The 13,416-nt window shown below is 37.5% G+C and overlaps 1 protein-coding gene across 1 annotated transcript; it reads left to right on the top strand.

The window, feature by feature from the left end:
* Positions 1-8,150: 8,150 nt before the first annotated feature.
* On the top strand, positions 8,151-9,098 carry LOC101718248 (olfactory receptor 8H1-like). The gene has a single exon (XM_004875492.3). It carries the CDS (start codon positions 8,151-8,153, stop codon positions 9,096-9,098), a length of 948 nt encoding a protein of 315 aa, XP_004875549.3.
* The last annotated feature ends 4,318 nt before the right edge of the window (positions 9,099-13,416 follow it).

Genomic DNA, 13,416 nt, shown 5'->3' with positions numbered 1-13,416 from the left:
TCATTTACACTTGTTTTTTTCTTTTTTTAATGGGAAAATTTTTAATCTGTTTTTCAAACAAGAACTGTGGTTTCATTTACTGTTTATTTTTTGTTTTTGTTTGTTTGGTTGGTTTTTTGCTCTCCAGCTGTTCTTTCCTTAAGTATGATAGAGGCCGTTTCCTTGCATAGATTTTTAGATATTTATATTTCATCTGGCAATCATTAAATATGTGTTAATCTGTGAGTAAATACAGATGTCTTGAAGGCAACTAATCTGCAAAACAAAAAAATGTTTGTCATATTGAAAATGACATCATACCTTATTCATTCATGATTCAATTTTAGAGAATTTTATGTTACCCACTCTGCTTATAATAGAGATTAATAGCAGCAATATTTTGAGAAATTGCTCTAAATAAAGAATTGGGCATTTAGATTGTAGCCCTGCCACCTTTCTATCATGTAGCCAAATTAATTCAGTGGAATTCTCACAGTCCATATTTTCAACCGCACAAGATATATGATAATCCCATGCCCATGTGGTCAGAAGGTGGTTGCAGGTATTGAGGGGAATAACAATGAATACTGGGTATTATCACCAGATGCCTTGCATTACTATATTTAATACATAATACTTTTTAAATAATATTTCCTCATGTCTTTGATTATTTATTAATTTAATATATGAACATATTACCTAAAAAGGAAAAAAACAGAAGCCAAGATTTCCCAATTTTGGATTCAGAATAAAGTTAAATGTTTAATTAGAATGAAGTTATGTGAAAGTAATATGTTCTAATGTTGAAGATGAGTTGGAAAATGATAATTACTAGAGAAAAGAAAATGCTGTATTAATTATTGATAGTCCTATGCATGTTTTCCTATTTAAGTGGTTATGAATATATGCCTATATATTTAATATAGGTTTACTGTAATTTCTTGTATAGTATTTGCTGCTTTCTTTGTGTACTTTAAAGTTTTATATCCCAAAATTTGTGTAATTATATCATGCAAGATTAACAAGTTTTCATATTTGATCCATATTTAGACACATTGAAAGTGCTCTGATACATTTATAAGATGTAGTTTTTTCTTACATTCATTTTAATGTATTTCAGTGAGTTAGAATATTTATACTATTGACTTTTGTTTGCAAATCTGTCAATAGATTCTCTGACTTGGAAAGCAGTATTTAAATTGAATAAATTCCAAAATTTTAATTTGAATTAGTGTTATTTTATTTTCTTTATGAAATAGGATATAAGGATTTATATCATGGTACTAAACAAGAACAAGATAAATCTCTTGAACATGAGAAATATTTAAACTATTTGCTATGTAAGATCTCATGCCCTCTTTCATGGGGCCAGGTCAGTGTGCTATGGAGTATAAATATGATTTTTTAAAAGGCCATAGTGCAGCAGAGCAAAATACAAATACCTGGTTTTGCTTCCTAATAATTAATGGCTAGATGGCACAACTGCTATTATACTTTACTAAAGCAGCAGTCATTGAAATGTATGCATTGTTCAATGTTTTGTACAGTTGCTAATAGAAGACACTGTGCTTGGCATTGGGGCCTAAAGCTTCAAAGCCACAAATTTGAACTTAGATACAGAAAATGAACTTGGTAAAGGAAAGAATAAGTTATCAGATGATGAATGATGACAGGCAGGGAAATTGTATTAGGAAACAGTTTTCCTAGTGTGATGAAACATTTAGGGGTAGACACACTCAACACAAAACAATATTCATGGCTATCATCTGAATTTATTATTGTTTCATACTCACCCTGTTGCTCAGATTACTTTTGGTTAGGCTGTGTTTGGCAGGTAACTCAGTGCTCTGGTCCTCCTATCTTTTGGCTCTGTTATCTTCTCCCACATAGTCAGAGGGAGTTCATCCAATATTCAGTGTGAAGCATGGGTGAGAATTTGTTTTACAAAGGAAAAACCATTATGCAGAATTTATTCATAGGAATGCTTTTCATAAAATACTTTATTAAATAGGTAATTAATCACATTACTTATTCTAATGTACCTTTAAAGAACATTGCTTTTTAATCATCAAATTCATTAGCACAATAATTTTATAATATATTTTACTTTCTATTTTGATTTTTGTGAGCTCTTAGTGATATCCTTATTTTATTCTTGATATTCTATTGGTTGTTCACCATGCAGTAATGACCTTTGTCATTGTTTACATCTTGCTGCCAAACTTTGCACAAAGTGAACAATTTCATGGGTCCACATATCCTTGGAAGGGACTTGTCTTTGGAATTTAGATTGCATTAATGAATGTGAATTCAAATTTGAGAAAGGATCACTGGAAATTATGATTTTGTAGATTAACTGGATTTTAAAACAAGGTTAGTGGAAGTTTTATCGTAGGTTTTTACAACTTATGTGCAAATGGAACCTCTCTTACCCATTGTTATTGTTTTGAGAATCTCTTCTATGTATAACACCACAATTACCAGTGCACTATCCCCTTCTGAATTTTGAATATGTAATGGTACCTCAACTTAGCCCTTTTCTAACTGATCCTATCCACTCTGTTCTCCCACTGCTATATTGTTTCATTGCTCATTCCTTATTCATTTGTTCTTTCAGGTTCCCTCCATCCTTCCTGCCTCTATTTCCTTGTTGTCTCTGTTCCTATCTTCCTTTCTCCCTTTCTTCTTTCCTTCCTTCCTTTTTCTTATATTTTTGGGCCTGTATTCTATTAACTCAACCCAAAATGTGCAATGTCCTAATCACTGCAATGACTTATCAAATCCAATAGAAATCATTTCTACAAAGTATTTTGTATGCATTAATATAATATCGCTGTTATTTCTGTCACTGAGTTAATGAAGATCTTCAATACTATAGTGAAAATATCAGGCAATTCCTTCATTTCTTTATGCAAAGTAAACTTAAAAACCTGAGCTCAATTGCTAGGCAACTTAATTTGTAATTTGGACATCATTCTATTCAGCTATGTGACATTGAGGCAAGCTTTTAAAATTTCTGCATACAGTTTTCTCATGTGGGATACAATGAAATAGTGCAACAGCTTCATGCAGATATAACCACAGAAAGTGTAGGCATGAATAAAATTGTCCAGTAGTTAGTAAGCTGCATGGATATGCACATTATAACTGCTGCAAGGCAAGCAATTTTCCTTGTCTTAGAATTTCTGGCTAGTTGTGCAAATGTTAAGATGAAGACAATTTATTATGGTGAGTATGCAAATTTATTCTGTAAAATTTCATATGACAATAGGCTAGAAAATAGACAGGCTAAGGCCAGGACACCTCGCAATTCATTTCAGAGGATGGTTAATTGGTGCATATGAACATTGAACATTTTAATCACCCCAGCCCTCCTGGCCTCTCCTTTTTATTTTATTTTATTTTTTTCACTACCAGGAATCAAACTGAATACCTTGAGCTTGCAAGGAAGGCTCAGTGCTACTGTGCTAAATATTGCACTCTCTGTACTTACCTTTACCTGATCCCCTGTTCAAATTTTATTATTTCATATTCTCTCTCTCTCTCTCTCTCTCTCTCTCAGACAGGGCCTCACTACACAGTTTAGTTTAGGCTGAGAACTCATGATGGAGGCCACTGGAGATGGTTCTCCTATCCCAGATTCCTGAGTGCTTACCTTTCAGACTCATGTCCCCATGCCTACCTCTATGTTTTCTTCCTCTTTTGTTTTTTGATGGGGAAATCGTTAGATAAGATATCTTGCTATGTCACCTAGGCTGACCTCAAAACTCACTTATCCTTCTGCCTCATTTTCCCATGTGCTGTGATTACCGAAATACACCATTATGCCTTGTTTTACATTTTTGTTGTTGTTGCTCTTCATATTGTTTACATGTTGTGTTTCTCATATAAGAGAACTCATGCACTCATGCATTCAAAGATATTTGTCCAACCCAGCAGACATTCAGCTCTATGAGGAGACTGCAGAACTAGAGGTTCACTTGTTTGGTATATGAGAGAGCTATCAATGAGGTAAAATTCAGATATATGGTATTTGAAAGGAGGCGTAACTGAAGTCCTTCACATTCAAAAACTAAATGCTTGTTCTTTGTGGAGGAGAATTTGCCCTTGCTCATGCTGATAAGAGAGAAAGCTCCCCATATTACAACTGTAACTGCTACCAGAGATAAAGCCTGAGGAGAAGGAAACCTAACTTGAGCCTAGCACATAGGTAGTGGTGCTTCACAGTATTTCCTTGTGCAGTGACACAGGCTAGGGTCTGGAGCCATCTTGGAAGCCCCCTCTCCCTCTGCCTAAGTACAACAAACAAGAGAAGGAATTGTCAACACTCCTGCTGAGAGGTATCTGGAATCACTTTCTCTATTTTTGTAGGTGGAGTAGGAGACCAGACACCTGCCCATTTTCTGGTCTTCAATATTGAACAGTGACATCTGTAAAGACAGAGAGTGAGACCTCCTTAAGACTTAGATTGGATCCCAAAGAAGGGTAGGTGGGATACAAAAGAGTGAAATCAAGGACTGAGAAAAATGGCCTCCAGCCTGGCTGACTGGAGAGCAGACACCAGTCTGGGAAATTCTCCATGGAGTGAAACAGAGAACATGAGCCCAGCTGGTGATAAGCACATCCAGCAAAGTGAAGGGAAAGAGCAGAACACAACAGGACAGGATATAGAAAATGAGGTGTTCTGAACATGGGTGCAGGACAGAGCTCAGACTCAGGGATTTGTGGGAATTGGAATTCTCAGGCTGGGAGCAGGGCTGCAGAGAGGTGTGGTAGGCAAAGAATGTGCAGCTCCTTATCTCATGGAAGACCCTAATGCTCCAGGCCCTCTGTTCTGCTCTAGGTCATCTGAGTAACCAGGGCAGCTCATAGACACTGAGCTTCCAAGCATCCGGGACCCAGGCCTGGGAACTGAGGCACTGGGGCCATGGTCATTACCTGTGCACAGATTATGCAGGCACTGCATCTTCCCCTTTCCCTGGTTCCCAAGGCCAGAGGGGATGAGAGCAGCTGTGGCCCAGACTCCCCAAGGGCAAACCTGGCAGAGCACAGAAGTTGCCACGGAGGGCAGAGCTCAGCTCCAGACTGCAGGAAATGGCTTCTCCCACCTGGACAGAGGCTGAGAAGGAGACATAGGGAAAGACAAGGGGATTTCCATGTTGCTCCTTGTATCAGGCCCTGTCCCACAGTGGAATTCTACAGGAAATACTGGTCTCCAGTTCAGATGCCCCCACAAGAAGGCAGAATCACCATGGGTCATTTTGTAAGAATTATGCTATTATATGTGCTCCTACAGGGTCTTACCTTGTTTTGTTAATTTCTCTCCTGCCAGGGTTGTTTCACAGGCTTTCTAACATTCTAGCACACAGGCATGTGCTATTTCTTTAACTGGATCCACTCTCCCCTACTTCTTTCACTTTTCATTTATACTCCCCTCCTATCTCTTCTATATTCCTCCTCCTCCCATACCTCTTGAATATCCCTTCCCTCCTTTTCTTCTTATATGTAAATGTTCCCTTGGAGGCCTTTCCCCCCAGCCTCCCTACTTCCTCCCTCCTCCATTCTCATCCTAAATTAGGAAAAAATTTGGAGAGATTCTCAAACAAATTATGAATTATATGATGGTGAATAATTTGTTCTTTAGATATTGACATTACTGATGATTATCTGTCTTCATAAAATAGTGTTAAGAATTCAACCTCACAGGAAATTTGTATAACAGGAATGAGCTCTAACTTTGAATGCTTAATAAAATATTTCAGCATTACTCTTATGTTTAACTTTCTTGTTCTTCTCAAGACAACATCTTTCATGACTATATATAACAACACAGGTCTTTTCCTACTAATCATTACCAATTTTATGGTGGTATCCTGGCTAGTTATGTCTTTGTGCTCATTGTTCTTTTATAAAATAAAAAATCAAGTAAACTAAAATGATAAAATATATTACATGAATGTAACCTATAGATGAAACCAGTCAGACAGACAAAACCAGAATGTAGGTTCCGCCCCATGCCCGTGTGGCCTCAGGATGCCTATTTATCCTCACAGTTCTGTAAGTGAAGACTGGAGTCCTGTCCAAGGCATGAGACATGAGGGGGCTCTTTAGTAATAGGCTAACATACCTGGTCTTGGCAGAATATATTGGGCCATAAAATTAAGCTGAAATATTCAATGCACTGTAGTATAATAATTATGCAAACTTAAAAGTACATAACTGAATTAGTTTTTCTCCCAAAAGAAAAAAGACTGAAGAAAATTACTCTTACATAAAGTGTAACGAGTCTTCATTTGCTTTATTTTTTAGTATAATATTTTCTACTTTTGCTAATGAATAAGCATTATGTCTATGGCCAAGTCATTCATTTAAGTACAAAACCTTTCAAGGGCAAAAATTTTATTGTTCCATCCTTCATAATGTCACTTGTAAAGAAAGTATGATTCAGGAAATTTCTTCTCTACCTTCCTAGTCAAAAAATTCCTGATTAATGACTCAAATGGAAACATTATTTCTGGCAAGTTTATATAACTATGTGTCAATTTAAAAAGTAAATAAACAAAGTTCAGCAGAAACTTGTAGCATCATATGAGAAGATAAAGTGTTCATTTTCTAAATATGGGACTTCTAAAGGAAAAGACAAAATCTTGTGCTCAGTAATTTTTTGAATTCTTGTCCTTGGAAATGGGCCAAGGAATCTTCCTTGGAAATTGGTCCCTGAGGATGAGCAAAGGCTGCAGTGTTCTGAATGTGCAGTATATGAGGCTGACTAGGAGGAGAGGCACACACTGGTCTGTTTCCATTCACAGATCTCCCCCAGGCTCTTTTCAGAGGAAAATTCGGGGTGACCTTTCCATCTGATCAAGACTGGAACAAAATTTCTAGGGTGATACACTTTTCCTCAGAATAAAAAAATGAATGCAAAACAACATAATGAGAAATTACTCCTATAACAGCAAACAGATTATAATAATTTTCACCTCACTGTTTGGTTACATATTTGATTTTTGAGAATATTTGGTGCTTGACAAATTTCTGAACAGAGAACATTGCAAGACAGTTTTTCAGCACCTTGTGGACACAGTAAGTAACATTCAGAGAACTGGAGGGGATTATACTAGATAAAATAAAGGGGCTTTTGACTGGGCAGGTTAAAAAGAACATTGTTACCAGAGCTGAAGGTCCACACTACCTTCAGCTGCTTCATAAAAGGAGAAGAAAAGTCATTTTTGCACAAAGAAAAGGGATTTTTTACTCCACAGGAGAGACAGAAGCCTCAGCTCCCCCACAAATTTCTGTTTCCCTGTGTTAATTTCTGCCAGGGCTTTTATGTCCAGGTGACTCCAAGCTCCCTCCCTCTCTTTTCCAAGTTAAAGCAGACCTTGACCTCCTGGGGTGGTATCTGAATTTTCTTCTCAGGCAGTCATGATATTTCTGAGACTGAGCATTAATTCTCTGTGCAGTCATTTGAGTGAGGACAGGAAGGGAATTCCTGTTCTGGGCCATAGGAAGCTGGAGAAGAAACCTATTTTTAAAAATCAAAAAGTTTTGAAGAATATTTTTTTCTCTGCTGCGATATCTTCAGGAATTTAATATTAATGTGAGTCACCTAACTCAACAGAAAATTACTTTAATTAGTATACTAAGACTTTTTGAACAAAAGACAATGAATAAGACAGTAAAAATGGTTTTCAGCATGGTCAATTATATATCCTCATTTAGGACTAGTAAAACAAGTCCTGATCAGGAACACAGTATTGCAAGTATGTTCTTTGAAGTCAAAATATCCAGGTAGAATCAGTGGTAATATGTAACCACTCTTTTTTACATAAATAATATCTTTTCCCTTTTTCAGAAGTAAAGTATGAGGATAAGAGTCCTTATATAATATTTTCCTGCTAATTGAAAGTATTAATAATGGAAAGAGTTTAGATAGTGTCTGCCTCATGCTAAAAACAGGATGGAACCCTCTAATGTAAAAGAAACAAATGTGATTTTATACCGATGTCTGTACATGGTGATTGTATTTTTTCACCCTTTTTCACAATGGTTTTCATCAATTTCTAGGAACACTATGAAAAATACCAAGCCATTCATATAAACCAAAACATTTTTTGAGACAGGGTAATTTTTTAAATTTATTATACAACAGACACAGGCAGCAGAGCACCATGGGTAGATGGAACTCCAGCAGTGTGCCTGGCTTCATCCTCATGGGGTTGACAGACTATGCAGAGACAAAACTGGTCCTCTCTGTGCTCTTTCTCCTGATTTACCTGATCACAGTGGTGGGGAACATGGGGATGATGCTGATCATATGCCTGGATCCCCAGCTTCACACCCCCATGTACTTTTTTCTCACTCACCTGTCATTTCTTGACCTCAGCTACTCAAATGTCATCACCCCTAAAACCTTACAGAACTTACTGACTTCTTCCAAGAGCATCTCCTTCCAGGGCTGCTTCACCCAGATGTTCTTTCTTATAGTGTTTGCTGCTGCTGAATGTTTCCTTCTCTCAACAATGGCCTATGATCGCTATGTAGCTATCTGCAGCCCCCTGTACTATCCAGTCATTATGTCCCCTGGACTGTGCCATGCCCTGGTTGCTGGTTCCTACATTATTGCTGTTTTGGATTCCACTGTGAATGCAGTTTCCATGAGCCAACTGCACTTCTGCAAATCTAATATCATCCAGCACTTCTTCTGTGACACATCCCCTATTTTAGCCTTGTCCTGCAGTGACACACTTGAGGTTGAAATCATTATATTCATTTGTGCTGGCTCCACTATAGTGCTGTCCCTCATCACCATATCTGGATCCTATGTGTCTATTCTGTCTACTATCCTGAAAATTAATTCCATTGCAGGAAAGAAAAAAGCATTCTCCACATGTGCCTCCCATCTCCTGGGAGTCACCATCTTTTACAGCACTACAATTTTTGCTTACCTAAAACCTAAGTCATCCTATTCCTTGGGAAAGGATCAGGTGGCTTCTGTGTTTTACACAATTGTGATCCCCATGCTGAACCCTCTCATTTACAGTCTCAGAAACAAGGAGGTGAAAGGTGCTGCTGTTAGAGTCCTGAAGAAGAGAGAGGGTTCTGGACAATTAAAGTAACAGTGATGCTTGGTGTTTATGCTTTCCACTTTCCTTTTTTTCTTCTAAGAAATTCCTTGGTCTCATTCTAAAATTAAATTAAATCTTTTTTTTTTTTTTTTTTTGCTTTCCAGCTACTCTTTATTAACAAACATGAATTTGGACATTTTGAGATACTGGTACTTACAAATTCACATTATAATTTGGAGTCATCAAATAAGTGTTATATCTAAGATGTAAAAACTCTGTGTTGTTAAGGAAAACTTTCCAATTTTATAAAGATTTATAAGATTTATAAGATTTTTTCCAATTTTATAAAATATATCAATATAATATATTTCCAAACCTAAATTTTGAAATATGTTATAATGAAAAATCACTTAATTGTTCACGTCATTCTGTTCACAGTGATTTTCAGCAGCAATGTTTAGCTCAATTGCTTTCAAGTCAAGATTGCTGCATTTAGATTCAGGATCTGGTATTTCTGTAGGATTTGACAAACAGTAATTTAATGTTATAATAAGGTTCTCTGTGCCCACCTGCCTGATATATTATAATTCCATGTCCCTCTCCTTAGAGGATGGACATAAAACTTTTAGGACAGTGAAGTAAGCATTGACTATAATCACCAGAAGGCTTGCGTTCCTGTAGCATTTTGACATTATAAACACTACATATTTCTGAACAATACTGCTTTATGTTTTACAAGTCTCTTTTATTCCATTTAATTTACAATCTAACATCAGCTAAAAAATAGGGCAGCAGTTCCCACTTTAGGATTAAGTAATATATTGAAGTAGTCAAGTTACAGGAAAATCATGTATCTTAATGTTAATGACAATGTGAAAAATGATACTATGTAACAGTAATACTGTATCAATTGTTGCCTGTTTTGTACATGTTTTTCTAAATCTGTGGTTATATATATATATATATATATATATATATATATATGCAATTCCTGTCATTTCTTGTATAATCCTTGTGCTGCCTTTATTAAATTTACAGTTAACTATCTAATACATTGTATAATTAAAACATAAGATTATCATGTACTCATTATATGAGAAAAATTATGCCTCTCATTTTATAATGCTTTGAACCTGAAATGTGAATTTATCAGTTTGAAAATTAGTGAGGAATAACAGCTGTTACATGTGTTCCTGTGAGCCATGTGGAGTCCAAACCTTTCAGTGACATGGCAATGAACTTCAGCCACTGGATTTTTTGTCTTTCCCCTGATGTCATCAGCTTTATAGTGTTCTTTTAAAATAAATTAGCAATTATCATGTATGCTTCATACGTTACACTTTTAAACTAAACCTGTTGCAGAGGAAAGAATTGACAGTGAATTTAAAATATATGGCAGTCCATAAGCTTAGATCAAGAAGCATGATAAAAATCTCCTTATTTTTAAAAATGTTTTATCTCTGCATTTGTAATGGCAGTTTAAAATTTCTCTTTGGTGTCTTAAGGTTATTTGATAATGGACAGCTCCATTTCCCAAGTAGAATATTTTATTTAAACTTGTACAAAATTATTACATGGATTGCTTCACTCCAAACATGTGATTATAAAAATATCACCTTTTTGAAATTGAAGTTATTTTATGTAAAAAAAAATTTCATCATTTTAGGTGTCTAAAGTGCAAAATCTCTATATTAAGAATTAAGATTTATCAGTTTTAATAATTTAAATATATACATTATTTTCAAATCAATTACAAAATTATGCCTATTATTACATCAATATTACTTAAAATCCTATTTTATTTACCTTATATATCTGTGTTTTCTAAGAATCGGTATTTGTAGATACTCCTGGTTGTCTTTCTTTGTGATTAAGGTTTAGAATTTAATAAATATTTATTGTTTGATATATTGTTAGGGCTCTTAATTCATCACATAAAGGTCTTAGTAATTTCATATTGTAAGACCGAGGGCCTTACCAAATGCTCTGAGGAGCTCACTGCAGCCAAGAACACCTGGGAGGGAACACACTGGACAAATTGGAAAAGTAAAACAGACCTTTATTTGTCTGGCCAGACGGCACTCTCCAAGCAACAGGCTTAGAGAGGCCCCCAAGTTCAGGGGGTTGGAAGGTTTTATAGGGACTTCAGGGGTGCTTAGCAACTACAGAAGTGGAATTTTTGTGGTTAGGGGATGGTTAGGGGGGTTGCAGATGTTCTTTACTTAGCAAACAGGATGTTCCTTACACAGAAACAATGGTACATTCCTGGTGTCTTAACAGATAAACAAGTACATCCGGGAAACTCTGTGTCCTGTAGTGAACCTGAAACCCACAGGGACAAGATGGAGGGCCTGTAACAAGATGGCATTACTTGTGCTAAGTCTCATCTGGGTCTTACATTCCCCACTGATTTTATGCAAGCAAGTAATCTTACTTGTGGCTTTCTTCATCAAGAGGTACTGGACAGTACCTAGCCTGTTGGTTTAGAACCATTAGGTGAACAGATCTTACCCGGGCCCTTACATAGGCCATAAGTTTATTAATAATGCATAGGCCAAAAGTCAAAGCTAGTGACAGGATTAACAGGGGTCTGGCAAGGGCAGAAACAAGGGTAGTCAACCAGGGAGACCAGTTAAAAAAAGACTGATACCACCCAGAATTTTCTTTTAATCTGTCATATTTTTCTTGCAAATGTTTGTTCACTGTAGCCAGGGTGTCCCGAATAACTCCTGATTTATTGGGATAATAACAGCACTGTTCTCCTAAGGCTGCACACAGCCCACCTTCTTTCATGAACAGGAGATTGAGACTTCGGCGGTTCTGGAGGACCATTTCCACCAAGGAGTCCACTTGTTTTTCTAGATGAGATACTGATTTAGTGATCAGGCCCAAGTCTATCTTCACCTGTTGAGTTAGGGCCTTAAAGTTGGTATCTTGCACTGCCAGTGCTGCTGCTCCTAGAGCTGCAGATCCTGTAATCCTTCCTATAGCCAGTACTGGGATGAGGGCAGGATGATGCTTTATTCTTATAGGGTGGACTTTCCTGGTCAAATATTCCCATCCCTGTTCTCCACCATATATAAATACCTGGGGCAAGATATGGACCAGCACACAAACCTCGGGCTCCCTTTGTAGGACAGCAACAGAGAGGCAAGGGGTTATGCCTCCTGGGCATGCCCACCATCAGTTGTGTTTTCCCCTTAGGTAGTTATCAGGTTCTGTAGAAGCTGTTTGGTAAAAGCAAGCACTGTCCAAGTAAGATGAGGTGACCTTAGGGTTTATAACACACGACCCTCTTCCATGTATATCCCCTATTGACAACCTCATCTGTTTCCAATCACAGCCATCTTGGCTGGTTTCAGTGTAAGTTCCATTGATTGTTATTCCTATATAATATGGGGGCTTTGGGTTTAGACACATCCAACATTCATTAGTAACATTATTGTTTGATCCATTTAACACCATAAACATAGCATCCAGCATTTTTAAGTATGGTTGGATTGGCGACTCTGGGGCAGTTACGGGCACCTTGTTGGGTAGGGTGTTACCCAGGCAGCCGGCAGGGTGAGTGCATGTTTTCTTTCTCGGCGGCAAGGAAGTGGAATTTCCTCAGTGCCTGTGGGATGGGCCACTGTCTTTTGGGGGGCTCAATATCTTATAAAGTTTTTCCACTGGTTTGGGCGGTGACACTACCAGACTTTGTTGAATGATGATGTCTGTCATTGGGTCCTGCCCATTTGTATTCAGTGCCACCCTCCAAGATTTACCTTCCTCCCATTCTTTGTATGGATTTTGCCATTGTTTTAGCATTAACCGAATGGGGTTACAGTGTCCCAGGGAGCATGAGCTACCAGCTGTTTGCCACTCCAAGGCTAAATACTGGTCATTATTTTTCCATGGGGCTATGGACTCACAGCCCCAATAGTAACAATGGTATCCTGGCCCCCTATTACATTTTGGGTCTTTACCTATAGGACATACATAAATATCTATGGTCTGGAGACCCCTTTCTCTGTTAAGTGTAGAACATCCCCGTTTTCCCCCAGGGGTTGAAGGGGGATCTGAACATGGTCCTGCAATGGCAGACACTCCCACAGTCCTAGTAACCAGTCCTATATCACACAAGTCAACCTGAAAGATGGGCTGGCTGTCTGTTGTGACAATGGCAATCGGGGCTCCAGTAAGTCAATTTTTGAGAGACCATGTCCAATTTTGGAGGGCACGGCTGGAAGGCGCCAGCCATTGGACATCTCCTTGGACCTGAGCTGACAGAACCAAGGTTCCTATAAATCCCCACATTAACCATCTCAGTCCTTGATTAATCTTATCTTGAGGGGGCCCTCTTTGTTCCAGTCAATCTGCCATGTTG

This window comes from Heterocephalus glaber, unplaced genomic scaffold, assembly GCF_053883595.1.
Source record: "Heterocephalus glaber isolate CG9 unplaced genomic scaffold, H.glaber_assembly_v1.0 deba00000896, whole genome shotgun sequence".
NCBI lineage: Eukaryota > Metazoa > Chordata > Mammalia > Rodentia > Bathyergidae > Heterocephalus > Heterocephalus glaber.
Note: the sequence above shows the minus strand (reverse complement) of the source record. Positions and strands in the feature narration are given on the sequence as shown.